This window comes from Aquila chrysaetos, chromosome 25 (assembly GCF_900496995.4).
Source record: "Aquila chrysaetos chrysaetos chromosome 25, bAquChr1.4, whole genome shotgun sequence".
Taxonomy (NCBI): Eukaryota; Metazoa; Chordata; class Aves; order Accipitriformes; family Accipitridae; genus Aquila; species Aquila chrysaetos.
The window spans coordinates 906,470-933,776 of record NC_044028.1 but is presented as its reverse complement, the minus strand read 5'-3'; the positions used below and the strand labels follow the sequence as shown (position 1 = coordinate 933,776).

Below are 27,307 nucleotides of genomic sequence, written 5' to 3'. Positions count from 1 at the left end.
GAAACATCCTTCACGCACTGAACACTAATGGAGGGAGCCACCGACTGCGTGAAACGGAAAAGCCATCAACGCAACAATGGTCTTTCTTACATATTTATTCCTTTTTTTTCTTGTTTTTAAAGGACAACACATTCAGACAGCTTTAAATACAACATCCAAGTACAACTTTCTGATGAAAGCAGCAACGGTGCAGCATGTGTGTTTATATTCATACCCGCTGACACCAGCCTAGTCCTGGTGGTAGAGACATCATAGCCTGTTAAAAACAAAAAATCCACATATTTAATATTTCAGCAAGCAAGAACTACCATTTTAAGGCACAAAAGAAGTGGGTCAGGCAGAGACAAGACAAGCTGAATACCAAAAGCAGGCACATAACGAGTCCACGGGTCTTTCAAATCACTAAGATTCCCACCTTGGCTCAGAGAGCAGCAAAGGGGCGCAGCTCCCCCCCACCGACCCAGGAGGGACCGTGGCGGGAGGCCAGAAGTGCCCACAGGAACAAACAGGGCCGTGGCCCGACCTGCTGCTGCACACTGGCCGGAGGCCACCGGCTCATTTCCCCTGCAGCCCCAGAGCCCCTCAGGGCAGTCGCTCCAGTAACCCTTTCCTGCCTGTTTCCTTTCCTGCTCCAGTCTCTGGCTGCGGCTGGTGGGGAGGAAACGGTCGCCACAGGCAGTTGGGAGCTGTACTATCCCACGCCTCGGGAGATGCCTACCCCGCACGCTCTGCACGTGGCCAAGGAGCGCTGAAAAGATGGACCTTTCCGACTAAAGTCAATTCGCCACCTAGTAAAAGACCTGTGGGTAACCCGAGCGCTTGAAGTGCCACGCAGGGCAAGATGAAAGGTCACCGAGCCCCACATCCTCCCTCCAACAGCAGATGCTGCAGGAAAGCACGTATACTTTGTCCTCCTCACTCGGAGCGGGCAGCTGCTGCCAGCTCCCTCCCAGACTTGCCAGACCCCTGCCTGTCATACAGCCATACGGTGTTCAGTGCCTTGCACCAGACACTCCCCTCCACAGGCATCACACAAGAACGTGCGCCCTGTGTGCACCGTTGTTACCCGAGACACTCACAGGAGCATGTTTCTACTTACTCAGCTTTGAAGAACTGTTTTTATTCATAAACATCCTTCTTATCTGCAATGTAATCTACAATCTCTTGTGGACACATTAACTTTTCTGCATCTCCATCAGGAATTTCAAATCCTGGAAGAAAGTGCACATATTTAGCCCAAAACAACGGAAACGGGAGCAAGGCTAAAGGAAGCAATTACTGCTGGCTCAGATGCCTGCAGCTTGGCAGGGGACAAACAGGCAGGGGCTGCTGCGTCAGTCAGAGCCAACACTTCATTACTAGGCTGAGTTTCAAGCTGCGTTCTGCCTTACATGACGCTGCTTCTGGATAAGGGACAAGGCAGACGCAGCAGGGAGGAGAGCTGCTGAGCCAGACGGCGAGCGCCCCGCACGCCTCATTAAAGCCACTAACGCCTTCCCAGAGCTCCCACAGCCACCGGTGTGCGACGGGAGGGGGATGTTCTTGGCAACTCCAGGCAAGCCAGGGCCCGAAGCCCCTCGGGTTCAGAGTCTGCTGTTGAGCACTCGTACAACCAACAGCTCACACCAAGCCGCAGCCAGGGGCAGGGAGCACAAGGGCTCCCGGCGGCCGAACCGGTCAGAAATGTGTGGCAGAAAACTTAACGTTCTTCCTTCTAGTCCTCATGGTCACACACTAACACTCCACCCATGGTACACAGTAAGTGGATTAAACGTATAGCGTTTGCAAATGCTCTGAAAGTGAAACATCTGCCCAGGTTTTAGAGAGTGACCAAACCCCAGGAACACTTAGGACCCCACGGGACAAATCAGGCACATATTCCAGAATTTATGAGCTTTAAGTGAAAGCATAAAGAAGTCCAAAATGAAGTAAAAAGCAACTTGGAATATACACTAAGGAAAAACCACCTTGTTTTTCCTAGCAGCATCAAGTATTGGGGGAGAAAAAAATTCTGGGGAGGAAAAACATGGGATATCTTTGATTTCCCAAGCAGGAGCCAGGATCAGCTCCAGACGCAGCCTCCACGCTAAATGTAAGATCCCCTGCCCTCACATACACGCTGCTGTCTCCCCCCCCAGCAACAGGAGGGGTGGTGCCCAGGAGGGGAGTGGGGAGAAAAGCGATCAGTGCTCCTGGTGGGACCCAGCTCAGCAGCAGACGGACGGACGCCTTCTCCTGGCTCCCGCTGGTGCCACCAGCGCACGTTCTCACTGACTGAGAATGGTACGGCTTTCTCTGGATTACACCAGAGAAAAATCAACGTTACTATTCACAAAAAGGAACTAATACTCATTTGCTATAGCTGTGCTTAAGGACTAGCCAAAAAGGGTAGCGATGAATCCGAGCATGCGCAGCTCTGAATTACCAAATTCGTCTTCCATAGCCATGATGATTTCCACTTGGTCCAAACTGTCCAAACCCAGGTCTTTCATGAAGTGGGACTCTGCTGTGAGCTAGGGGAAGAATAAATGGAAGATCATTTGGCCGCAGCCATTTCAGTAGAGCGGCAACCATGCTCAAACCGGAGCCGCGGGCCCTCCCGCCGGCCCCAGCGGGGCCGGCAGCTCCTCTCCCTCCCCCGCCAAACCCATCGCCCGGGCCGGGGCACCGCCGGCGGCCCGCCCCGGCCACACTCGCCTTCTCCGGGTCGATCTTGTCGTACAGCTTGAGGACGTAGAGAACGCGGTCCTTGATGTCCGCCAAGGTCAAGGGCGGCAGGTCGGAGAAGCGGCGGCACGGCGGCCACGCCGCCCGCGGCACCTGCAAGAAACCGGCCAGCAGCGGGCAGCGCCTGGGCCGCCCGCCGCCACCCGCCCGTCCCGGGCCTTACCTGCGCCAACGGCTGCGCCAGCGGCGGGGCCGGGCCCGAGCCCGACGGAGCCCGCGGGCGGCGGGGACAGAGGGTGCCGAGCGCGGCGGGCCGCGGGGCGGGCGGAGGCGGCCGGGGCAGGAGCCGGCGGACGCAGGCCGAGAGGACACGGGCCGCCATGGTGACCTGTTCCCAGCGGGCACCGCGCCGCTCCCGGCAGCCCCCGCGGCGGGGCGGGGCCGCCACGCGCGGGGCGCGGCAGCGGCAGCGACCCCTAGCGGCCGGGCAGACCCCGCCGAGCCCCGGCCGGTTCCCCCCCCCCCCGCCCCGCGGCGGCAGCAGGCACGGAGCCGTTCCGAAGGCAAAAGGTTTAATGGCATCGCACACACCGGGGCGCCCGGGGACCGGCCCGAGCGCACATACAGCCCCGGGCAGCCCCTCACCCGCAGGCCGCCCCCCCCGGCGGCAGCTGAAGCGCCGGGCCCCGCCGGTGGTGGGGGTCCTCGCCGGTGGTGGGAGTCCTCGCCGCCTCCCCCCACAGAAGTCCTCCATCAAGCCGCTCCTGGCTGGGGCTGCCGGTACCGGTAGAGGCAGACCGTCCCGTCCCGCTGCCCGGCCAGCAGGCAGGCGCCGGTGGTGGCCCAGCGGGCCAGGGCCCAGCTCCCCGCCGGCGCCGGGGGCAGCAGGGCCGTGCACCGCCCCAGGAGCAGGTCCCACACCGCCACGGCTCCCGATGTCAGCACGGCTGCGGCCGAAGCATCCTTCACGTCACCCTCCAGGTACCTAAGGTCGTAGACAGAGGGGTCATGATGCTGCGGTTTCTTTGTGGCAACACTCTCGCATCATTTTTCAAAAATACCCAGCTTTTAACGTAGCAAAGCGGTGAGCAGATTTAAGCCAACTGGCAGAAGCTTAAACACAACGTTACGTGTTGTGTTTTCAGCATGCCTGAGAAGGAAGGATGTTGAGACAATCCTCCCTCGGTCTCAGAATGTACTTGAAAACGGTTCAGTAAGCCAAGACCTCAGGCGGCTAACACCCGTGCACACCGGACGCACGACGATGGGTGTCAGAGCATGGCGGGACCGAGTCCTAAACGGCTGACGCTTCAAAATGCAAGACCTAGGAAGGGAAAGGTCGTCTGACTGCAAACAGCCGCTTAAGGCAAATAAACCTAGCACAGTGCTCTTTAGCAGCACAGAGGCTCAGAACGTCTCATTTGCAGACGTTTTTACAGGGGGTTTTTGCGCGATGAACCCAGTTACAGCATTCCCACAATCGCTTTGCAGGGGGAGAAAGACAAAAGCGTAAGCACGCAGAAGATCAACACTCCCGTTTGTCAGCGGAGTCCCTTGCCGGGTGGCGAGGCTGGGAGCTCAGAGGTCAGCGCGCAGCCGGGCGCAGGAAACGAGCAGGAAACAGCCAACACCCTCGCCCCATTCCAGCCTAGGTACAGGGCAAATGGCAGCGATGGACGCAGCCTCCTTATCACCCGCAAGATGGCAAATGGATCCTTGCCAGCAGGCTGCTCCGCTCGTTAAGCAATTCCTCCCCCAAAACCACCTCGAAGGAGTTGTGAAGCCAGCACGCAGAGTCCCCGAGGTACTTGCCTTCCAGCATGCCCAGGTGGGAGGGAGGAGAACATCACTCCCGTGCTCCTGGCTGTTTTGGGGTTGAACGCTATCACACGGAACGCGGGGTTTCCACAGGACTCGCTCTCTTTGGCATGTGGATGACTTAAAACAACAAACAGAAGGCCCTGATACACAGAGGAAAAATACATCACTAAAAACAACAGCACAAGGGGAAAAGAAACCAGAGAATTTTCCAAAAATTAATTGCTACATTTTCTCTATAATCAAAGCCCCATGGACAGTGATGCGTTATTTTTACTGGATAAAATGGAAATGGTTTACTTTCCTTATCAAATTAGATAAAAACCAAAGCAGCTGCTGACTGATAAGGGCTGATGCAATACAGCAGAATGACAGCTCAGTGACCCAATGGATTTATGCACTTATCTTTCTGTCTGAAAAAGCTAAACTTGCGGTAGGATGTGATGACATTTAAAGTAAAATTTCTGGACCTCATTTTAATCCCTAGGAGCTTAACATTTAACAAGAATTCCATGCAAACCAGTACAGCTGAAAACGGCAGTGCTGAGAGCAGCCACAGGCCAGCATGAAAAACGCTGGGATAGATATTCTGAGTCTAACTCAAGCCATCATTATCGGACAAAACGCTCTTGTCCCAAAAGGTTAAATGCTCACTGAAAACAATCAAATCCTTGATAAACCACAAAAATTCGTTGGGAATCACAGCACAGGTGGAAGCAAGCAGGAAAGAATCATTAGTATGAATCTTGGTTTTAAACAGTTCATATCCTCAGGGATATATGTAAATAATAACCACTTCACATCGGTTTTCCGACAACGGCAGCGTGCCATCACCACGCTGGCAGCTACCCACTTGTGAAATATAAGAGACTTACCAAGCACCAGCACTGGGCAACAGTACTGCTGCTTCCCACATGCAAGATGCTGCTGCTTTGGAATGCACTTTGATGCATCACTCATTTTAATAGTACACTGCAGAAAGCCAAGAATCCGAGGTAGCCAGTGTGGCTTACTTCTCCTGGTTAACCTATTTTCCTTTGAAATATTGTATCTAAACAGAGCTGATATTTCAGTCCACTCTAGAAACCCTAATCCTTTAGGTCCCCACCACAGTTAGTCAGTGCAGCCCATGCATAAACTGTGTGCCATATTTCACATACGTACAGAGTCGGAATATGCTCGATGGCAGATGGAAGCTGGGTAGGAATAACCAACGTGCATCTTCTTCAGGAGCTGGCCTGTTTTCAGATTCCTACAGTTGGTGAAAATACAAATTCTGACTGCATTTCCATCCTCTATATGCTATTTTCTAATCATAGTTAACACCACCGTGCAAGACGGACACAGTTTTCATTCCACATAAACCAAACTAAGACAAGAGGCCACAGGAAGAGAGGTAATGAGTATGATGCAATGGCAAGTGGAATTATAGCAGCATAGTGCATTCACTATCTATCCAACTGTACAGAAGTTAAAGTGCCAGACTGCAGGCCCTTTGACAATTACCATTTCACAGGCAAATCGTGGCCAACCAACACCCCTACAGAACGTCTGCAGCTAGCTGTAACAGCCACCACATACACCCGCAAGCTACATCATTTAATTGCAAAGGAAACACTGACCAAACAACAATGCTGTTCGCTGCAGTGGTGCCAAGCAAGGCATCTCTCATTCCTTCTACTTCAGCAAAAGCTAAAACGGTTTCTTCGGGGGGCATCAAAGTCTGTCCGTCCTTGCTCCTGAACAGCAGATTAGCAAGTGAGAAAAGGCAGTCAAAATAGTAAGGTATGTGTTCTGTACTCAGCACACCTCCAGAAAGAATAGGAACCCGACGCTTTTCTACATCTGAGATGTTTCCTTACTTTTCTTCCACCTGCCACACTGAGACCACCCCAAAACCAGCAGACTCACCTTCGGGTCTCTGAAAGTGATACTATCTCCACTTGCTGCTCTTGCACGGTCCTGCTGCTGCTGACCAGCCTCCTATCCTTTAGCCCAAGAACAGCTTTTATATTTCCAGTTTTTACTAGTGATTGCTCGAATGAGTCATTCTCAGAAGAATAAAGCAAGAGCCTAAATGAAGAGAAGAGTACGCCTAATGACAGAAGGAAGCATAACTCAAAACATACCATAGCATATAAAAATAGGCACATGTTTAAACAGTCTACCACCTCTAGGGGCGAATAAGCAAGTCTTTATAGCTGATTTTTAGAAATCCCTTCCATATTTTCCAACTGTTAAAGCAACTGAGAAAGTGACACATTAGTAGGAGATCATTTCAACCACTACACAAGAGGAGAGTTAAGCTGCAGCTATTCAGGGTGCAAAGCGCTAGTAAGAAATAAATACACCACCTTATTTCTCCAATCTCCAAATCTCCCAATGCTATACACATAAGATTACAGGTGTCCGGCAGAGGAACAATCTGTATTACAGGAATCTAGGACAGCAAAACAAGAAGTCAGTGTCACCCACAAATTCCCATTTTCTAGAGTGTTTCAAGTGAAACGACATGGAGCAGAACTAATTTTTAGATCCCTCTGAAGAAGCACACTTCAATTAACAGTTGAACTCTCTGCTGTTTACCAAACTAAACAATCCCTGTTGATATGAGACAAAAAGTGTCTCCAGGGAGCGTAAGGGGAAAGAGCATAAGCCACCATTCAGTACACAAAGTATCAAATTCCAGCAGATAACATGCGACCACACGAGCTACTGGCCTTCTCCATTAGCAGTGCAAATCACTCTCCTCTGTTGCCCGATGGAATGAAAAACTTACGCCACCTAAAGAACTTACCTTGCCCCTAAGAATGCAAGCTCCTTGTATCTTGGGAACTAACACCTGGGACAAGAAAGTTGCCCTAAATTCTAGAAATAAGGATTGTTGTTCATACCTCTCCGAGCAGCCAAGTATAGACCTTTCCCCAGCAGTCGGATGCCAGCGGTTTCCACAGGGAGACGGAACTCTCACAAGCAGTCACCACGCACAGCTCTCTGCAGCCAGCTGCTTCCCACCACATGGTACTCACATCCACGGCACAGGAACTTGAAGAATCCTGTCCAAAACAAAACAGCGCTGGTTTTATTCTGATAGACATGGTTATCTAACCTGGAGGCTCAGCCCGAGAAAAATGCTTGACATGCAGTGTGATGAGAATTTGAAGGCTAAAACTTAATGCTTACGAAGTTTAATTTTCATTAAAGTGCCACTAAGGCCCCAAGGAAAACGAGCCTGGTGGGTTTCACCCTCAGAGCAGGCTCACTTTCACACAAGTCACTTGTCATTTGAAATGACAGGGACCCGGCAGAGTCCGGAGCTGGAACAGGACTGGGGGTACCATGGCACAGCCACAACAAAGCCCCAGGTGCCACCTACCTGCAGTCATGCACTTACTTCCCTTGGTGCACAAATGGGAGACAAGACTTGCAGTAGCACAGACTAAGTTTAAAACTGAACAAAGCAAGGGCCTTCTCTTCTCCCTTGTAAAAAAGTTTTCAGCTCCGGCCACGTTATTGTTGGCTGGTGATGCTAACCCCCCAGGCTTGCTTCTGGAGCAAAACTTTGCACTTTGGTTTGGAAAAGCTAGAGGTGACCCAGCCCCTAGCAAGTTCAATGGGCTTTCCCACAGATGTTGCTTCCATGCCTGCCAACCCTTCTCTACCTGCTGCGAGAGAGAGGACAGCGAAAGGCCCCCACTGCAGGATGAAGAGCCCACGGCTCAGCTGTGCAAACAGTCCTGGGCAGATTTGCCTTGGTCATGGCATGTGCAATCAAGGCTCCGCTCCAGAAGGGTGGGAATATCAACACATTTATTTGGCAGTGCCGTAGTCCCTCACAACATTTGCTCCTTACTGGGTTAATTAGTGCCTGAAATAGAGACAGGAGGCCATGGGAGCCACAGAGCAGGCAACAGGGGTACAAGGGCTGAGATCATTTTACCTGGGGCTGAAGAAAAATGCAGCAGTTCTGTTTGTTAAGAAACTTGCATGTGTTTAGACATTCATTATTCAGAAACAAACACTGAAATCCTTTATCAGTCAAAAGGAGATATACAGCAATCTAACCTTTCAGCATGCCTTACCACAAGTGAAGACAGAACTCATCAAATTAGACAGCAATCTATTTTGTTCAACTAGCCAGTCCGCATTTTTTATTGCATTTTTGTTAAACTTGGTATTAAAGAGCTGCTACTGACTCAGTAAACAATTATCTGATGTTATCCCACCTTTAGCTTTGATACAAGCTGCAAGCTCTCTTCTCTCAGGCCATCGAGCAATACTGGAGTCAGCTGTTCCGCTACGTCTTTCTCCTGCACAAACAAGGAAAGAATGAGGAGGCTAATTCAACTTTGAAATGACATTCAGCACCTGCAAGAATGAGGCAGGAGCGTGAATTCACTCTGTGTGACGTTGCTGGAGAGCTATGGTAGGAGCACCTCTTTTTGTAGTTGCATGTCTTTGAAAAATGAGATCCCAGACAGGTTATTTCCTGGTTTCACCTGAAAATTGTCTTTTACCACCACTTTGCATCTCTCAGCCTTCAGAGACAAGTCATTCTCTTAGTACCCATCCTGCATGCGAGTCATTTAATCTCCTCTACCAAATCCTAGCTGACAATTTTCCTTAAGGTAGACCAACACTATGGGGGTGCCAGAAACCTTTTGTTCATACCCACATTTCAAACATGCATCCTGCAATAAGCACTGAAACCCACATCTCCAGTTGCATCAAGCAGGATTTTAAAGAATTTTCTCTTGAGGTCAAAAGACCTTTGGCAACAGATGAAAACCAAACATTTACTAAGTCAGCTAAAAGACAGCATGCAGGGCTAGCATGCAAAGAGGTCTTTCCCCTGAAGACAGGTGAGACTCTGGAAAAGGGGATTCACCCACAAAACCACTGGCTTAGTACCCTTGGCAAAGAGGCCAGCTTGTTACCTGTTCAGGAGAAGCTCTGCAGCATCTCTGCTGTTTGCTCTCCAACTGCTGATGCTTGTCCAAGGCCACAGCCTCATCGGATTTATCAGGACCTCTTTCAGCTTCTAAGGGAAACGTTGTACCTTGTTCCTCCTCTTTTCTAGCAGATCCTGCACCACAGCTGTCCAAGTGCAGTGGAATGGCAGAGTCTTTGCATTTCCCATCATCCACAAACTGGGCAGATGCTCCTTTGGAGGAGTGCGGGCTCGCTTGCGAGGGAGGTACAGAAGGTGTGTTGGGGAAGACCTCGCTGCATACTGATGGTAAAACAGCTGGGGTTGCACCCACAACAGGGAAAACAGATGAGGAAATCAGAGACTCAGGCTGAGTGGGAGCACCAGCTAAGACAGTCCCCATGGGAGTAAATAGTAATTCATGGGTGTAAAGTTCCTTCTTGGAAGCTGGGCTTTCTACATGAGGTAACTTGGGCAATCCATTTTTGAAAGGCAAAATCAAATTACTTTCGAGACTTTTTTCTTCTGGATTCATTTGTGCATCTTGTGCATCCTCTGAAGCCACACCATCTCCAAACACACTAGGAACAAAAGCCTCCAAGTCATTCACAGGGGAAGATTCTAATTTCTCAAGTTTCAGTAGTCCAAATTCCTCATCAGGTAAGTGAAAGTCTCTGATACCCAGTCTGGGGGCCAGCCACTGGAGACTGCGGAAGGAGAAGAGAGAGCTGCAAGTGTCGGTGTCCATAGCAGGGAGGCCAAGAGAAGCAGGACCCTCTGAACCCATTGGATAGCTACATCCTCTTTTGCTCTCATCTAGACAAACGAATACAAGAGAGAACATTACATCATAAAATAACCAGCAACTAGCCTTTTCAGAATCTCTCATCCAGAGTGCCACTCTAATCTATTTTCCAGAAAAAAAAAAAAAAAAAAAAAAAAAAAAAAAAAAAAAGCAGCCATATCCATCTTAACACATGGAAGTGGCACTTTTCTGGAAAGACATTACACTCTGCAATTGCTCTGCATCAAGCCTTCAGCTAAACTATCATTGCCAAAGACTGCCAGAATTAACCGAGTGCTTGGTCAGTTTGTTTTGTTTGGTTTTCTCTGAACACTTTCTCTTTTCACAATATTCACAGACCCTCAGACTGTAACTCTACTCTTTGTGTTTCACACTTGTCAGCACAAAAAAAAAAAAAAAGAAATATCATTAATACACAGACTTAGTTGGAGAAACGGATTTACATCCATTTGATGGAAAATCAGGTCCAGTGTGCACAACATTTGCTCCAACAGCAAAGGCAACTTAAGTTCTTGGCCCTGCTCCTCCATCCATGCACTGCTGTTCACTCCCGGTCACTGTGCTGAAGCAGAAGTTTCTGGAGTTGTTCAAGGAACATGGGCTCCACAATGATCTAAATTTTTAAAAAATTCTTATTTTAAAAAAATAATAGTTAACCCATATCAGATTTGCTTGACTAAAAATTTACGGCAGGGCGTGAACAGCAGTGCATGCACTCACTGGGACATTTCCCTGCCTTGCTCTCACACTGTAGTATTAGGGAGTGCTTATATTTGATGAAGTACCTTTTGAGACTTGACTGGCTCTCTGTCTCGCTGAGGAACGCAGGGAGCGGCGTGGAGGGACATTAATCACTAGAAGCTCCTCAGCCCTGCGGGCTCCTTGCGCTTGCTGATCCTTAACATGCTCCACTGGATGTTTACCAGCCTCACGCACAGTTAAGTTGGCTTCCAGATCTCCTATACAGCTAGCAAAAGCTTCATTCCCTGGGTTCAGAGGATCGCTGTTCTGAAGAGGATTTTGAACCTGTTCTAACAGAGTCTTACGGCATTTGCCAAGCACTTGGCTCCCACCAGGAGGATCAGCACTCATTGGCTGTATAGCACCAGTCACTTCTGTCTCTCCAGACCCAAGAGCAGCAGCAGCAGACAACCTTCTCTCATCTGAAGATGATTTTTCAAGACTAGCCTCACAGTTTTCCTTTTCACTCTGACACTCATTTGACCGCAGACTACTGCTTTCTCTCGTTGTGAGATCCAAACTCCCTATAAGTTCCTGTGACACTTGTTGCACGGGGGGTTTGCAGGTAGACTTTCTTCTTCCCTTTTGTTTCCTCTGTGATTGTCTCTGATCTCGCTTTGTGCTAGTGATGCTGTTTTGAGAAATTGATCCAAGGGAAGTGCTGCTACCACTGGACGCAGGAAGAGGTTTCTGAGAACTACTTGAATTTGGATCATTTTCTGCACCAAGAAAAGGGAACGGCGTGACCCCTGACTCCAAATCATTTTCAATTCTTTCTTGGGAGAGCCGACCTGAATTTGCATCCTTCTGCTTGCACTTACTTCGCTGACCTTTCTTGCTTCTGCCCAGCTGGCTAAGAATTACAGCATCAAGGTCCACTTTCCTTTGACAATTAGACACGCGTCGAGTTGTCCTGACATAGTATTCAACTGGAAAGAGAAGCCCTTCAACCACTGTGCAAGAGTTCAGTGCGCTTTCAGGAGTAGTCACCTTTTCTGGGTGAGAAAGTTTTGACTGAATTTCAAGCTGTTGATTCTCCAACAGTTCTTCAGCATTGCCCAGAGCAAGATCTGTAGGAAAGAGATTTAAGCTATTAGTGTCACTTTGATCTCCTTCATGGCTTTTGCTGTCGTTAATTATATCGTTATTTCCGCCAGTGGGCAATACTTCATTTTCTGACATTAAATCCAGGAGCCTATGTAATTCTCCCTGATCTTCACCCATACTCTCACCGTCCATTTGTTTTATTATACTGGAGGATTCTGTTCCTCCGTCACCACTGGTGTCCAGTAAAACAGAGTCGCTGTTCCCTGAACACGGCCATGCAGGCTCACAGTTATCAGATGCAGCCACAGCACTTGGGGACTCAGGCTGCCAGACGTCGCTGCTGTCGCTCAGTGCACACGGGAACAGCTCAGGCTCTCCTGGAGGGACACTGTCTTCAAGCATCTCTTGTACAACTCCTAATGCTGCATTGGGAGGAGTGGAACTGTTTTCTTCTCTCTGCACAAGCGCTGGTCTGGATGCCCTTCGAGCGTTTTCCTCAGTGTTTGAGAGGCCGCTTCGCCTGAAGACTGGCGACCTAAGTTCCTCTGTACTGGCAATTTGATTTTTCACCATTTCATTGGCGTTGATTAGATAGACATCACGCACTGTTTCCCCTTCCTCCGACACCAGAGCCTTTGTCCGTCTCCTCAGCTTCATCAAGCTTCTGGAGGTTTGGGTTTTTTTCTCCGCTGGGGCAGGCCTAACGATTCCACAGCACGGGTTTTCCTGGCTAGCCTGTATGCTTTCTGCCTGTGAGCCATCCTGCAGGCTAACCTCATTGTTGGAGAATTTGTGAACGTGTTTAAATGTGACAGACGTTTTCTTTTCTGTGCCGAGATCAAAGCAGGTTTTAGTCTGTAACTGAGAGGTTTCATGTTTGTCAGCACTAGGAGATACATTATCTCTAGAACCTGTGGGAAAAAACGACATATGTGTAAAGGGCTCCCGGCAAAGCCCCGTCCAAGAAAAGCATCACACAATAAAACTAGACGATTTTGTTAGGAGCGAAAGAGCGGGATCTTACAGGCGGGATCAGGGAGCACTGCAGACCTGGGGAGGAGGAAAGGAGAGGATGCGTTATCGCAGGTCACGGTTCAGCGGCGCTGGGGAGGCCCCGAGTGGCTGGTGGGGGGGCGGGGGACGTGGCAGCAGCCGCAGAGAGGGGACAGCGGAGCCGGGAGCCAGGCGCTCAGCAGAGCTGAGGCCCGTCCCCGGGCCGCGGGGGCAGAGAAGGGCGACGGGGGTAACCCCCCCCCCGAAGCGGGAAGCCGGCAGCCGGCTCCTACCTGCGGGGCTCCGCTCCCGCCGGCCTCCGTCCGCCGCCGTGCCCCGGCCGTAGCTCCTGGCTCGCTCGGCTCGCCGCGCCCGCTGCGGAGACAAGACCGGCGCCGAGCTGGGACCGGCCTCCCGCCACCCCCTCCCGCGCCCGGCCGGTCCCGGCCCCCTCTCCGGCCCGCTCCGCTCCGCTCACCCGCAGCCGGCTGACGGTCTCGCTATACTCCCTCCTCAGCAGCGCCAGCTTCTCCCTCAGCTGCAAGACACAACGCACCGGGCTGGCACCGCCGCGCCGCGCCGCCCCGGGCCTCGCTCCCTCCCGGCCCCGCACCTTCTCCTTCTCGGCGCCGCTGAGGGCCTCCCCGCCGCCCGCCGGACCCTCCATGGCGGCCGGACCCGCCGCCGCCTCCCGCGCGAAGCGGGCGGTGCGTGCCCATGGCAACCGCGCCGCCATAGGCCGAGCCCGCGGCGGAAGCGCTTGGCTGGCGGTAGCGGGGAAGGAAGTGACGCGCCGGAAGTCGGGAGTGGCTGTGCGGAAGCGGCGCTGCCGCCATGGAGCTGAGCGAGATGCTCTACAACAAGTCCGAGTACATCGAGACGGTGCGGGGTTGGGGGCGCTTGAGGGGGTCGAGTCGGGCTCGCTGAGGCTCGGGGGTGTGGCGGTGTGGCGCGGGAGGTGGCCGCGATGACCCGTCCCTTCTCCCCGCAGGCGTCCGGCAATAAGGTGAGCCGACAGTCCGTGCTGTGCGGCAGCCAGAACATCGTTCTCAACGGCAAGGTAGGCGGTGGGGAGGGAGGGGGCTGCGGTATTCCTCACCCCCGCCCCGGTACCTCGTTCCGCCCAGCAGCTCGGCCGAGCCGCGGGGTCCCTGTCACCACCGCAGCAGCACCTGCGCTGCGCTGCTACCCGCTGACAACCGCCATCGGCTCTACTCGGTACCGGAGCTCGACGTGCGAGCAGATCGTGATGTTTTTATCCGTGGGACAATGTCTTTCTGTTTGTGCTTAAGCCTTGCTTTGCGTATTGGCTCACTGTGTGCAGCTCACTGGCACAATGGGAGCACAACTGGTGGTTCCAGGCTCCTGTGCGTTTGCTTTGTTCTCACTTTTCTTTTGACTAAAGGAATCGTCTGTAATCGTGCTGGGGTGGCCTGACCTCTGCATGAGTCTGTATTGTAACTGGTAAGCCGGGTAGAAATTGGAGTTCATTTATTTCTCTTCTTCTCCAGACAATAGTTATGAACGACTGCATCATCCGTGGTGACCTGGCAAACGTGCGGGTTGGACGACACTGCGTGGTGAAAAGCCGCAGTGTCATTAGACCACCCTTCAAGAAGTTTAGTAAAGGGTAAGAGGTCCCCTTCCTTTAGGGAGACTGAGGCTAAAATCTATATACCTGAAAAAATATATTGGCTCGGCTGAGATCTGTACTGAGAGGGCTGTGTTCTTTTTGCAGCAATTTGCAGAAATACATCCCTCTAAACCTGCCTTTTCCTCAAACTTTCAGCTTTGCCTTGAGGGTTAGCATTCCCTTCAGACCATACTATGGGGAGGGCTGGGATATATTAAAATAGCTAAGGGAAGAACTTGTTTCACTTGTTCTTTCTTTATTCACAACACCTTCCTGTTGCTCATTTGGGCTATCCTTTAGAAAGAGATGAGAAAGACTGGCTACTCTTGCATCTTCCTTAGCATCAAATCTACCTCTGGTAATCCAGCTGGAGACAGGAGACTCCACAGTGTGATTTTTGGGTCTAACAGTGTTGCAGATCGGTCTGTCTATTGTACACCTGAACAAATAACTCTCCTGTTGCAGGGTGGCTTTTTTCCCACTCCACATCGGTGATCACGTCTTCATAGAAGAGGACTGTGTTGTCAATGCAGCCCAGATTGGCTCCTATGTCCACATAGGCAAGAACTGTGTCATTGTAAGTGTTATTTCTCAGTCTTTTCTTTAAACTCCTGAGCGCTGTTGAGGCTTTGGAAAAACAGCACAGAGGTATCTGCACCAACTGGCTGGAGCAAGCATACTTACTCTGCGCTGTTCCTTTCTCTTCCTCTTCCTTCTCCACAGAAAGCGGTGCTTTCAGTTTTGCTTTTCTGAGGATAGCAGGGACCACTGTTTGGAAAGTCTGTCCCAACAATATTGTCCCTGTGGCTAATGGGACTGTCTGGGGAAGGCAGCCTTTCCACAAATAGAAGTGGAATTGTGTTTCTATGCAAATAATACAAAATAGCCAATGTTGCTGTTGTCTGCGTTAGAGAAGGCCTTGCTACGTTACTGCATGACTCGGGTTTTAGGCTCCAGTTTGGACATTGACATGTGTTAATATGCAGCTGCCCGTACATGTGTTAGTCGAGAGCAAATGGACGTTTTTCCTTAAAAAAGAAAGAAGGTTAATTGCGTTGGGAAGAGCATTCAGTCAGGGTAAAGATTTATTCCTGTGATCCCTTATGCAGGATATGTTTTGAGCCGTTAAACTTGTTGAAGTTTAGGTTGCTTACCAGTAATAAGCAAAAGCATATCATGTTTTAAGTATAACTTTACCTAATCTCTGTTTTAGGGTCGTAGATGCGTTTTGAAAGACTGCTGCAAAATCTTGGACAACACAGTACTACCTCCTGAAACGGTAGTCCCACCTTTCACAGTCTTCTCGGGCTGCCCAGGTATGCTCCCTCTAACTTTACTTGCACAGAAGTGTGGATAACATGGATACTCTTACTTTAAAATGAGATTGCTATGACAAAGCTGCCTGTTAGCATTTAGCGCCTAGAAGTAAAGGTATAGGGCACTTGGCGAACTGAAAAGTAACAATTTTAACTTGTGAAACTCGCTGCTTTAGTGTGTGCTAGGTAGGTGGTACACGTTTATTCAGAACAGTATTACTAGGATGCCATCTGTGGCCATCCTGTACAGTAAGTAACACAGCTTTTCAGGCATCTAGAACCCAACAGGCATTGGGCTCTAGCAGAGGGAGCACTCCTCCTCCTCCTGTGGTTTCTGGTTGTGCAGGCATTTCAGTGGTTCAAACTGTAGGAAATCCACTTGCTCATTATTCATATGTTAATAGGGAGGGAGGTACGTTAAACTGAGGTATATGAATGTTTAGTTCCCGCCCGTCGACCTGGCTGTGCCAGAGATCTCATTGTACAAATTGCACACTCGGTCGTTTATCTTCTGATAGTGTTTTATGGGGAACAGTGGAAGCTGTTACAGGACCCAGCTGCAGCAGTCTGTCTGACGTCTGCCCCACGGGGTATGATGGGAACAATCATACTGTATTGCTCAACAGGAGAGAAGAGCCCGTTGCTGTTCTATTAGTATTTACTTACAATTCAAAGTCACTGCTCTGAATGTTGAATATAAGCTTATTTCTGCTTTCTCCTGCAAGAACGCTGATGGTCATACTCTTGTTCTTCTTCCAGGACTCTTCTCCGGGGAACTCCCAGAATGTACCCAGGAACTCATGATTGACGTTACAAAGAGCTATTACCAGAAGTTCTTGCCACTCACTCAGGTCTAGTAGCCTATTTACCATGTTTCAGACAGTAAAGGCACGCAGGAGTATTCTGGGGGCAGGGAGAGGGATATTGTTCAGTGAGAGCAGGGCACGGTCCTCCGCTCTTCCTGAGCAGTTCCGTGAGCGTTCCTCAACACTAAAGGTCTGGCCAAGCAGTCCCTCGTGAAAGCTGCTGTGTCATGTTGTTTAAACTTTGTATGCTCATCTGAATGTAATTCATTCCATGTTGTCTGAGTTGTGCCATTAAATGTTACGGAGCTAGGAAAGCTGATACAATTCCCTGAAGGGCAGCATCTCCTCGTTGCAGCTGGGGAACAAGGCAGAGTTGACAGCACATACTCTGCAGCCTAAGCCTGTCTTTCATGTCAGTTCTGTTCCTAACCCAAAGCAAGTGGGTTTACATTTGCTAGAAGCAATCTCCATCCTAGAACAGAAGTGCTGTGTGGCTGATGTGTGTGTTACAGGCAGTTACTTACTAGGGTTCATTAGGTCCAGTGCTTCCCTTTGGAAAAATATTTGCTGCTCTCTAGGCCTGTGTGTTGAGGTGGATGGCCTCTTCCTTTTCTCCCTGTGGACTGAGATTCTGTCCTATAGGAACAGGATATCATTCATCATCCTGGGATTGGCTTTAGGACTTTTGGCTGACATTGAAACCTGTCTTTCTATGCCTTGCCTGACAGGACGCTTCTTAGCCTTTAGCTCTTGAAGGAGACATTGGTACTATGCTCTCACCCGTCACGCAGGGTTAGCATTCTTGTAGCCAATGCATGTTCTGTTTCCTGAACATCGCAGACTTTAAAGAGCCAAAGAGCTTTGGAAAGAGGATTGCCATGTCACTCAGAATTCAGTGCAGCAGAAAGTGGGTAATTAAAAGCAGAAACTGGAGGTGGGTGAGGGAATGCTGCAATTGTCCCCATTTATTACCTGGTGTGTATACTTGCAGAAAGCTCTTTGGTGCTTTTCTGCATTGTAAAACTTAAAAAGGAGATTCAGACTTCTTGTAAAGAGCGAACATTTCACTTTGGACATGTAATAGAGCAGGAATAATTCTTGCTGGGAGCAGGTCTGTGAAAGTTGGAGGCAGCTGACACCTGTGTGTACCTGACTCAGTACCAGACAACTGGCTAAAAGTGAATCTGCCTGCTCTGGTTGTGTTCTAGTTAAAGCTTAGCATCGTCCTTCTCTAGCTTGTAAAACTGGGGCTCCTGCATGTTGTAGTGTAGCAGCTGGGGGCCAGGACGCATATTAGTTACCTAGTAGGTGTATGGCTGTGAGATCAGCAGCCCTGGAGCCTTCAGCTGTTCTGTATAATGCAAAGTACTGATACACCTTCAATAGCAAACAGCTGTGCAAGTACTAAAGAGTGTAGTAACTACTGCTAATCAAATGTAAAACCACTGACTGGTTTGGTTGTATTTTTACTGTACATAAATTAAAGCCTCTTCAGTTGTTCAAGTGACTCAAGGTTATGACTCCTCAAATCAAACTCGAGACTAGAGTGAGGTTTCTGCTGTGCCTGGGCACGCGAGCAGCAGTCTCTTGTTCTGTGACTATTACAGGTTGTTACTGACTATTACAGTGTCAACACATTAAAAAAAGTGAAGTACAGTGTGAAACAGCTTCTTTCTGCCTCTGAGCTGATGACTTTCACCCACAAATGATTCCAGCATTGTTGTTTTATAATGGCTCTGACACAGAGTGTCTTTGCTTCTATTCAGTCACCAGGGTGACTCTAAAATCCTCTCTTCAGCACTGAAATGTTAGGCACACCTATTTGGTACAGCAGTAGCTCCGGTAGTGTTGCTTCACGCACTTGGAAACGGCCCACTTTTGGGGTCTAGCCATCCCAGATGGCATGACTCTCCTTTTGCACCTCTGTAAAACAGCAGGAGCTGGAGCCAGCTTCTCTTGGCAGGGAGCACAGCTGGGACAAGAAGATGAGATTCTGTCTTGAAGCTGCAACAGCGGGGCTGGTACTGCTGAGCTGTCTGGTGCAGTGGCTCAGTTAGGTCTGGTTTCAACAGAGGTGAAGTGTTTTACTAGCAAGGCCAGATTCAGCAGGACCGTTGTACCACCTAGTCCCATACTGGCTGGAAATGCCTGTTCAATAGCAGCTGTGTTCCTCCAGCCCTCCTGAAGTGGGCATGGAGACAAGCGCAGAAGAAGGCTGTGTTCTTCCTGCGATTTTGTGTGGGTTCGGGGGGATGTCCATGTGGAAGGCCCAGGCTCACCACTTTTTCTACCTACATGAAAAAGTATTAAGTGTTCATTGTGTTTGTACTACAGGCAGCTTCCTAGTTGAATTCAGTTTCCAAAAACGTTTAGTTCCTGCTGTCCAGAATCTGACTAGCCCTTGCAGAAGCCATTTGCAGTGAGGGGCTATAGGAGGCCTCCCGGGTCACAAGACCTGGCAGGTTTGGGGATTCCTGCAAGATTTCCTGCAAGTCAGATGTTTAGGGGTTTACGCTGCCACTCTCAAGTACTCCTTTGCCCTGTTAACTTGCTGTTGGCTGTCTCTTGGAGGGTGGGAAGCCGAGCTTTGTTTGGTCAGGAGGGGGCTGTGTGTGCTGTGTTGCCATGGTGTCACTTCAAAGTTTCAACACCACACAGGATGTTTCACCGGGATCGCTTGATTAATGGCCGCAGTTGGGCAGTGCGAAGCTAGGCTGCTGGCATGGGAGAGGGGTGGGAAGAGGCGGCTGCCAAATTAAGGGATGCGAGTTTGAGAGTGGGAATGGGACGGCAGCTGGAAGAGTCTGAGTGATCACTTGAGGAGCACAGCTGCAGTGCACGGAGGGGTGCGTCACTGCACAGTTACTGGCGCGTTTCTTGGCCTACTCTTCCTTCTAGCAGGCTGAGCCGGCCTTTCCGCCTTAATTAAAACCTCTTTTATTGTCTCTGTTAAGGTGGCCTCTGCCAGGGTCTAAAACCAAGTCGCCACTGAAGATCTCAAACACCCAGCACTGTTAACATTCCTTAGATTTGGCCACTTTATCCTCCTGTCCTCTGAAGCATCCCTCTGACCTGGGCTCACCTCTACGCCTCTGCCAGCTCTGCAAAGATGGAGCGTCAGTAGGTTGCAGCGTGCTACTACAGCCCCGGGGAATTACGCGTTTCTGATGGCGACATTCAGCCTAGTGCAGTGCAATAAAACGTGACTTCCAAGGGAGGGCTTTGCTGCGTAGCCAAAGCGGAGCTGCAGGTGCGTGGGGAAGCGTGCCCCTCAGGGAGGGAAACCCCTTCTTTCAGGAATCTTGTACAAACAGTGATCACTTCAAACACTGAGTCGCTGTATTGCTTCATTTGATCCTATGTGCTTTACTCCAGTTTGCTCTGAACCAAGGCTGGCGGGCCGTGCTGCTTTTATTGCAGGGCAGTCGGAGTCCTGGGGAATGTACTCCTGCTCTTTCACCCCCGTCCGCTGTCGGCTGCAAGAGGCGCTGGTGCCGATGGCTCTTTGGAGTCGCAGCTGCTCAGTGTAAGGAACGGCAAAGAGCCGCTGCCTGTGAGGGTCTGCGTGGGCAGGTGACAAAGTCACTGAGTGGAGGCCATGTCTGCTTTGCGTGGAGCAGGATTTCCTGAGATTCCTGGGGGAATAACGGCTTAACTGTTGGCTGCTGGCTGCAGTGATCTGTGGGGCTCACGGCTTGGTCCCATCTGCTGGACTCCCCGAGCCACCTTGGGGCAGTCAGCGGCTTGTGTCAGTAGTTAAAGGCTAGCTGGGCGTCATCTGCAGCGCCCACGGGTCCAGCACGTTGCAAAAGCACGCAGGACCATCTATTCTTCGTTAGTCAGGGCTGAAAGAAACAGCTTTCACTGACGGGGAAGGAGAGCCATACGAGGGAAAGTCGCTGGTTTCAGCAGGGTGGGACTGTGCGAGCCTGGAGGGAGAAAGCAGGCTTGTGGGCTGAGGTGCTGTGGCTGGTTTTTTGTGCAGTTTTCGGTTGTTTTTCCTTGGCGTTCTGTTCCGCGCCAGCAGGCAGCAAGACCAGGTGAAGGGCTGAGAACCTCTGATGCGGTTACCTCTCTTGGCCCGTGGTGTCCGAGCGCGGGAGCAGCTCGGGGGGCCCCGGGGCTGTCGTGAGGTCAGCGGGAGAGCTGGTTAACGAGGTCGGGCACAGCCACGCTCAACCGGCAAAGGTCACCCGAGGTGACCCGGAGCCACCCGGAGCGGGTGGGATTCTACGGAATGAACGCCGGGCGAAGGACTGGGTTCTGGGGTACGTGTGGGGAGCCATAAACGCTGCCAGCGCCCGAGGTTGGGACGCACGGCAGCCAGCGCAAAAGGGGAAGGCCCCAACTCTGACTCCCGGTTCCCCCCCCCCCCCAAATCCACCTCCTGTCCCGTGTCCGGGAATGCCGCCCACCCACCCACGCACCCCCGTGGGCGCGGAGAAACGGGCGCAAGCGGAGCGGTGGTGGTGCCGGTCGGGGGGGGGACACCCCCCCCCCCCGTGGAACGACCCCACGCGTGTCCCGTGGCCGCTCCTGCCGCGCGTGCCCGCAACCAACGGCCGCCGAAAGCACACGCGCCGCGCCAGGCCGCGCCCGCCCCGCCCCGGGGCGTGGCTTGCCCCGCCCCGCCCACCACGCTGACGGCGCTTGTCTCTTTAAGGGGAGGGGGGGGGCGCTCCCATGGTGCCCCGCGGCGGGCGGCGTGGATTTTAAATCCTCTCGGCCAATGGGGAGCGGCCGCGGGCGCGTAACGCTCCGGGGCCGCGTTTGAATCCGGCAGCGCCTGCCCGCTCCTGCCGCCGCCGCCCGCTCCTGCCGCCGCCCGCTCCTGCCTCACCCTGCCCCGGCCCGGCGCGGCTCCCGCTCCCCCAGCACCCGCGGCGGCCCGGCCCAGCATGAACGCGGCGGCCGGGAAGGCGGCGCGGCCGGCGGCCGCCCCGGGGGAACCGGCCCGGGCGGTCGGTACGGCCCCGGCCTCGGCGGCGGCGGGCGGGAAGGAGGTACCGAAGGTGCTGGTGGACCCGCGGACCCGGCGCAGCTTCGTGCGCGGGCGGTTCCTGGGGAAGGGCGGCTTCGCGCGGTGCTACGAGCTGGCGGAGGCGGAGAGCCGGGAGGTGTTCGCGGGGAAGGTGGTGCCCAAGTCGCTGCTGGTGAAGCCGCACCAGAAGGAGAAGATGTCCATGGAGATCGCCATCCACCGCAGCCTGGCCCACCGCCACGTCGTCGGCTTCCAGGGCTTCTTCGAGGACGCCGACTTCGTCTACGTCGTGTTGGAGCTCTGCCGCCGCAGGGTGAGGGGACTGGGGGGGGGGGGGGGGGGGGGGGAGGGGGGTGTCGGTGTCCCCCGGTGCTGACCGTCCCCCGGTACTGACCGCCCCCGCAGTCGCTGCTGGAGCTGCACAAGCGGCGGAAGGCGCTGAGCGAGCCCGAGGTGCGGTACTACCTGCGCCAGACCATCCTGGGCTGCCAGTACCTGCACAGCCACCGCGTCATCCACCGGGACCTCAAGCTGGGCAATCTCTTCCTCAGCGACGACATGGAGGTGAAGATCGGTAGGTGCCCGTGACGTGATGCCCCGCCAGCCCGCCCCGTGGTGGGGACCCCAGCCCTGGGGACCGGCCATCCGGGGCGTCTCCAGTCATTCCCCATCTCTCCCAGGGGACTTTGGCCTGGCCACCAAAGTGGAGTACGATGGCGAGCGCAAGAAGACCCTGTGTGGGACCCCCAACTACATCGCCCCGGAGGTGCTGGGCAAGAAGGGGCACAGCTTCGAGGTGGACATCTGGTCTATCGGCTGCATCATGTGAGTCAAAATGCCTCTCGTGCGGCTGTGGGGCCGGGCGGTCCCTGTGGTCCTGGTCTCGTTGGACACTCTGGGTTTTGGTGTGAGCTGAAGCTTTGGGCATGCAGTCTCCTGAGTGCCTGCCCTGGCTGAGCCCTGCTGCCGGCCAGCACACGACCTTCCACTGTGCTCTGCACACGCTGGCCCCTCTGTGTCTGCATCTGTTATGCATCATGGCTGTCTCAAGGCGTTTCCCAAAAGCCCATGCTTCCCAACTGGAACTTTCTCCAGAGGGTACTAGATCCCAGCTTCCCTTTTCAGGGGGCAGGAACCAGGCACGGTACACGTAGCTGCCTGCACTACTACAAGTCCGATGCCAAGCATGTTCCCTCTGCCAGGAAGGTCCCAAGTTGTGCTTAGGATGGGGTCACTTCTGCACACAAGTGTCAGAGTCACTTTTGCAAAACTGACACCCTTTTCTCTCTAAACATGCAGGTACACTCTGCTGGTGGGGAAACCGCCTTTTGAAACTTCTTGTCTAAAAGAAACATACATCCGAATCAAGAAGAATGAGTATACTATTCCCAAGGTATGGCGCTTCCCATGGGTGGACCCATTCACCCCGCAGCAGTTCTCGGTCAGCCTTCTGCTGCACCATCCTGTTTCTGGCACTTAATGGGCTCTCACATAATGGTGGAATGGCTCTTACGGTGGAGTGCTAGGAAGGGGATGTCTTAGTCAGTGGTGGAGTGAACCTGTAGGGCCAACTTCCTCCTGAAGAGCCAGCAGCTCCCCTGTAATCCAGCAAAAATCCCAGCTGGGCAGTTGGCACATGGAGTTAAACGGACACGCTCAAGTCCAAGAGGTCTGGGCCAGGTCCCCAGCCCATCCTGCTGCTGTTGATTCGGTCTTGCTAAAGTCAGTTGACTTTAGGCCTTGCATGCTATTAGGAGACAGCCCTCCATACCTGACCAATTCCGTTTCCCCAGGCTTGCATCCTGCTTGCCTGATGCGGTGCAGGAGCTCTGCTCCAAGCAGAACTTCCCCTGGGTTGTATATCCAATGCATTTGCTGCTAGTGTGCGTCGTCCCCTGACCCTTCTCTGTGAACTCTGTCTGTCTCCTCTTAGCACATCAACCCCGTAGCTGCTAACCTCATCCAGAAGATGCTGAGGTCCGACCCCACCACACGCCCAACTATTGATGAGTTGCTGAATGACGAGTTCTTCACATCGGGATACATCCCCAGCCGCTTGCCCACCAGCTGTCTCACCGTTGCACCTAGATTTTCAATTGCTCCCAGTGGACTTGAACTGAACGGGCGAAAGCCACTGACTGCACTCAACAAAGGTAAGTGCAAGTGTCTGGAGGTGAGACTGGACTGCCTGGCCTCCAGCAACATCCAGAACCATCAATGGGGAATGCGACGATCCTTCACCTCTTCCCACAATTCTTATGAGAACCTGGATTATTTTGGGAGTGAGAGAGAGGGCTCCTTGCTCTTTTCCCAGAACCAAAGCAGGGAGGAAGTGCCAGCACTAGCTTTAGCTATATGGTATATAGCATGTTTCCTATAGCTAGGGCAGAATGTAGATCTGGTGCCTTTAGAAACCTGCTCCCTGGTCATGCCCCCACGGTCTTCTCTTTCCTGGCCCAGGACCAGACAGCCCTGCACTAGAGAACTTGCCTGAAAAGGAAGATGGAGCTGGGCTGCGGGAGCTGGGAGATGCTGTTGACTGTCACTTAGCTGACATGTTACAGCAGCTGACTGCAGTCAACTCGGCCAAGCCCTCCGAGAGAGTGCCAGTGAGACAAGGTGAGTCTGGGGGCGACCCCACAGGCACCAGCCTTCCAGGATAACTCGCTTCTCTGTCACTCTGATGCTGTTGTCTGAAGTGAGAGGCCAGCTGACCTCAATTTCAAACTGGATGGCTTTTGGCCTTGCTGGGGCATACAGGATGTGAAGTGTCTTCTAACAAGCTCCTTTCCTCTTTGCAGAAGAAGCTGAAGACCCAGCCTGCATTCCCATCTTCTGGGTTAGCAAATGGGTGGATTACTCGGATAAATACGGTCTAGGTAAATAATATGGGGGCAATACTTCAGCCTTTTCTAGTTTCTGAAGAGGCTGGGGGAAGCGTTGATTTGGTCACTGCATAGGTCTGGTTCTTTAGTCACAGTATTCCAGGGTGTGTGTATGTGTCCCCGAGACCACCACCAGGAACATTACCAAATACCCAGTGAACCCAGAGTAGTGGTCACTGAACATCAGCCCTGGCTACTTTAAGGTGGAAAATGGCTACCTGCTGCATAAGATGGCTACCCTTGCTCTGCAGTGAGCACATGTACCCACTGTGGGAGTTAAAGCTGCTTCTGCAGCAGGTGTTGCAACGAGGGAGGATGACAAATCTAGAGGAGGAAAAGTGCTGCCCAGACCTCCACAAAGAGGAGACTCTTTAGACCTGGTGGGACTTGGTGGGGTGGCTGTCAGGTAACCCCTAGATGATACAGCCTTCTGCCTTTGTATTTCACACCACCAGAGGTCCCTTGTATTTGAAGGTCTAATGGGCTCCCTTTTGGACTAGGTTACCAGCTGTGTGACAACAGTGTTGGAGTTCTCTTCAATGACTCCACTCGCCTTATTATGTACAATGATGGGGACAGCTTGCAGTACATCGAGCAAAACGGCACTGAGTCCTACTTCACTGTGAGATCCTACTCCTCTGCCTTGAACAAGAAGGTCAGTCCTGGGGACAGGAGCCCTTGCTGGGGGGTGGCTACCCCTGGTGAGACTTCTGCCAGCTTTGTTGGGCTTTGTTGGCAGGGTGGGTTTCAGAGAGAAACATCTGTAACTTGGGATCACTGGCATTCTGCAGGCTTCCTCTTGGCTGGTAAAACATGGCCCCAAGGACAGACACTAGCAGCTCTGTTTATTTCTAGTTGCTATCTGAGGCTTATTTACAAGCAGCTTCATAGAAATAAGTGCTCACAAGATTTGCGTGTACCGAAGTGTTCAGCAAAGTGAGTCTCAAGTATCACAGACTGAGTTAACTTTGAATATGAGAATTTGCACGAGTTTGTGCAGTGACACCTCAAGCTCTGAAATGTGTAGAGAGGCTCTGTGACTGTGATAGCAGCCCCTGCCCTCCCCAAATAGTAGGGGTCATCCTCAGCCTGCCTGCTCACAGCCTTTCCTATCTGCAGATAACACTATTGAAATACTTCCGGAACTACATGAGTGAGCACTTGCTGAAGGCGGGTGCTAACATCACGCCGCGGGAAGGAGACGAACTGGCCCGTTTACCCTATCTCTGCACGTGGTTCCGGACCCGCAGCGCCATCATCCTGCACCTCAGCAATGGCACTGTGCAGATCAACTTCTTCCAGGTGAGGCTGCTGCTCTGCGTTTTCCAGGGCTGTAGCTCCAGCTGCTGCAAAAGCCCCAACATGCACGGTGCTAGGTGCAAGGCAGCAGGGGGGTATAACCTCAGCTGAAGCTCTGCCTGGTGAACGGAGCACTGGGAGGCTCCTGACTCCCCTTGCTGGTACACAAGCCACCCAGACATTCCTCGCTTGCGAAGGGGCTGTCCTTTAGCAGGAGGTAGACTGCTGCACAGTCTTGAGCTGGTTGGCCGGATCAATTTGTTTCCCTTTGCTGCAATCTATGAACAAATGCTGCAGCATGCTGCTTTCTCAGCATGCTTCTGGGTGCAGCTGGGATGCCCCAACTACTGCCGAGATGGTTCATCCTGAGAAAACGTAGTCCCCAAGGAGCAGAGTGCTGAGGGTGACGGTGTGTTCTCTCTCCACAGGACCACACCAAAGTCATCTTGTGCCCTCTCATGGCTGCTGTCACATACATAGATGAGAAACGGGACTTCCGCACATACAAGCTGAGCCTCATTGAGGAACATGGATGCTGCAAGGAGCTGGCCAGCCGGCTCCGCTATGCTCGCACCATGGTGGAGAAGCTCCTCAGTTCAAAGTCTGGCTCAGCCCGTGTGAAACCCTCTGCTTAGACCTTGTTCTTGATGGACTCAACATCTGTGCCAAACTGTCCCAGCTGTGGATGGGGAGGTCTAGTAGCACCCCTGCTTGCACTGTAACCTCCCATCACACAGCTGGGCTCCCACTCCTGGGTATGGTCTAGTTGCCACAAGGAAGCCCCTGATGCTGTGGGAATGGTGTTGTTCACTCGTGACTGGTACCCAAAGGTTTCTTGCTCCCCACTCCTAATAGAAAGTCTATTTTTTAATTGCATACCTAGTCTTTTTTTCTAACTTCCCAAAGCCAAAAGTCTGACTTGAAAACCAATCCTCTTGTTTGAGGCTCCTGGGCCCTCTCTTGAGAGAACAAAGCATGGGGAGAGCAGAACTATCATGTAAGTTATTTGTACATGTCTGTGCCGATGCTCTAGGCTTTTGTTTCCTCTTGTAGAAATTCAGGTAAGATATTTAACATGCCCAGGGTGAGACTGAGCAATCAGCCTTTTAATACTGAAATTAATCTACATGAAACATACACTTTTGTATATTGCATAACTTGATTAAAGATTGTTCGCTGCAGCGTCCAGCCTGTCGTGGTTCCCTTTGGCTTGCTGTGAGGGAGGGAGCAGCACTTTCCCTCTGGTTTCCCCTCCAAGCAAGAGCTGTTCTCTTCACGAGCTTGATGCTCTCTGCTTGACTGCCCTTACTAACAGCCCCTGGCTGAGCTGAGCCATGGCCTTGCTCCTGGCTCAGCTCTACCTCTTAACACAGAGCAATAGGGAAG

At 52.1% G+C, this 27,307-nt stretch overlaps 4 protein-coding genes across 7 annotated transcripts; 2 read left to right on the top strand and 2 right to left on the bottom strand.

Moving 5' to 3' along the window:
• Window positions 1–77: 77 nt before the first annotated feature.
• Window positions 78–3,421, bottom strand: NDUFAB1 (NADH:ubiquinone oxidoreductase subunit AB1). Of its 2 annotated transcripts, none has more exons than XM_030001663.2 (5): window positions 2,891–3,421; window positions 2,698–2,820; window positions 2,426–2,513; window positions 1,100–1,211; window positions 78–256 (listed from the first exon to the last, which is right to left on the bottom strand). In XM_030001663.2, exons 1-4 carry the CDS (start codon window positions 3,419–3,421, stop codon window positions 1,120–1,122), a joined length of 834 nt encoding a protein of 277 aa, XP_029857523.1. In that variant the 3' UTR covers window positions 78–256; window positions 1,100–1,119. The 2 variants fall into 2 exon arrangements, with proteins under 2 accessions (XP_029857523.1, XP_029857524.1); XM_030001664.2 differs by having other exon boundaries at window positions 2,698–2,824; window positions 2,907–3,421.
• On the bottom strand, window positions 3,226–13,837 carry PALB2 (partner and localizer of BRCA2). Of its 3 annotated transcripts, XM_030001660.2 has the most exons (13): window positions 13,615–13,760; window positions 13,480–13,539; window positions 13,295–13,376; window positions 11,006–12,919; window positions 9,423–10,231; window positions 8,712–8,795; window positions 7,380–7,541; window positions 6,840–6,925; window positions 6,397–6,558; window positions 6,108–6,224; window positions 5,650–5,737; window positions 4,480–4,628; window positions 3,226–3,652 (listed from the first exon to the last, which is right to left on the bottom strand). In XM_030001660.2, the coding sequence occupies exons 1-13, from the start codon at window positions 13,735–13,737 to the stop codon at window positions 3,421–3,423; spliced, it is 4,068 nt and encodes a 1,355-aa protein (XP_029857520.1). In that variant the 5' UTR covers window positions 13,738–13,760; the 3' UTR covers window positions 3,226–3,420. The 3 variants fall into 3 exon arrangements, with proteins under 3 accessions (XP_029857520.1, XP_029857521.1, XP_029857522.1); XM_030001661.2 differs by lacking the exons at window positions 13,295–13,376; window positions 13,480–13,539 and having other exon boundaries at window positions 13,615–13,837; XM_030001662.2 differs by lacking the exons at window positions 13,295–13,376; window positions 13,615–13,760 and having other exon boundaries at window positions 13,480–13,590.
• Window positions 13,777–20,089, top strand: DCTN5 (dynactin subunit 5). Its single transcript, XM_030001666.2, has 7 exons — window positions 13,777–13,883; window positions 13,993–14,061; window positions 14,513–14,631; window positions 15,100–15,211; window positions 15,848–15,950; window positions 16,710–16,801; window positions 19,711–20,089. The coding sequence occupies exons 1-7, from the start codon at window positions 13,836–13,838 to the stop codon at window positions 19,729–19,731; spliced, it is 564 nt and encodes a 187-aa protein (XP_029857526.1). The 5' UTR covers window positions 13,777–13,835; the 3' UTR covers window positions 19,732–20,089.
• A 1,312-nt stretch (window positions 20,090–21,401) lies between these two features.
• Window positions 21,402–27,096, top strand: PLK1 (polo like kinase 1). The gene is made up of 10 exons (XM_030002197.2): window positions 21,402–22,050; window positions 22,143–22,311; window positions 22,418–22,562; window positions 23,037–23,130; window positions 23,671–23,890; window positions 24,198–24,356; window positions 24,539–24,616; window positions 25,123–25,277; window positions 25,742–25,924; window positions 26,350–27,096. Exons 1-10 carry the CDS (start codon window positions 21,655–21,657, stop codon window positions 26,554–26,556), a joined length of 1,806 nt encoding a protein of 601 aa, XP_029858057.1. The 5' UTR covers window positions 21,402–21,654; the 3' UTR covers window positions 26,557–27,096.
• The last annotated feature ends 211 nt before the right edge of the window (window positions 27,097–27,307 follow it).

What these genes read in the sequence shown, in the direction of transcription:
- DCTN5 (XM_030001666.2), top strand. Translation starts at nt 13,836, where the DNA reads ATGGAGCTGAGCGAGATGCTCTACAACAAGTCCGAGTACATCGAGACG. An exon ending in ACATCGTTCTCAACGGCAAG is followed by an intron (nt 14,062 to 14,512) that starts GTAGGCGGTGGG and finishes CTTCTTCTCCAG; the next exon opens with ACAATAGTTATGAACGACTG. An exon ending in AGTCTTCTCGGGCTGCCCAG is followed by an intron (nt 15,951 to 16,709) that starts GTATGCTCCCTC and finishes TTCTTCTTCCAG; the next exon opens with GACTCTTCTCCGGGGAACTC.
- NDUFAB1 (XM_030001663.2), bottom strand. Translation starts at nt 3,421, where the DNA reads ATGGAGGACTTCTGTGGGGGGAGGCGGCGAGGACTCCCACCACCGGCG. An exon ending in TGGCGCAGCCGTTGGCGCAG is followed by an intron (nt 2,821 to 2,890) that starts GTAAGGCCCGGG and finishes GGTTTCTTGCAG; the next exon opens with GTGCCGCGGGCGGCGTGGCC. An exon ending in ACAAGATCGACCCGGAGAAG is followed by an intron (nt 2,514 to 2,697) that starts GCGAGTGTGGCC and finishes TTCTTCCCCTAG; the next exon opens with CTCACAGCAGAGTCCCACTT.
- PALB2 (XM_030001660.2), bottom strand. Translation starts at nt 13,737, where the DNA reads ATGGCGGCGCGGTTGCCATGGGCACGCACCGCCCGCTTCGCGCGGGAG. An exon ending in GCGGCGCCGAGAAGGAGAAG is followed by an intron (nt 13,540 to 13,614) that starts GTGCGGGGCCGG and finishes TGTGTCTTGCAG; the next exon opens with CTGAGGGAGAAGCTGGCGCT. An exon ending in GCAGAGCTTCTCCTGAACAG is followed by an intron (nt 8,796 to 9,422) that starts GTAACAAGCTGG and finishes TTGTTTGTGCAG; the next exon opens with GAGAAAGACGTAGCGGAACA.
- PLK1 (XM_030002197.2), top strand. Translation starts at nt 21,655, where the DNA reads ATGAACGCGGCGGCCGGGAAGGCGGCGCGGCCGGCGGCCGCCCCGGGG. An exon ending in CGACATGGAGGTGAAGATCG is followed by an intron (nt 22,312 to 22,417) that starts GTAGGTGCCCGT and finishes CATCTCTCCCAG; the next exon opens with GGGACTTTGGCCTGGCCACC. An exon ending in TGGTCTATCGGCTGCATCAT is followed by an intron (nt 22,563 to 23,036) that starts GTGAGTCAAAAT and finishes CTAAACATGCAG; the next exon opens with GTACACTCTGCTGGTGGGGA.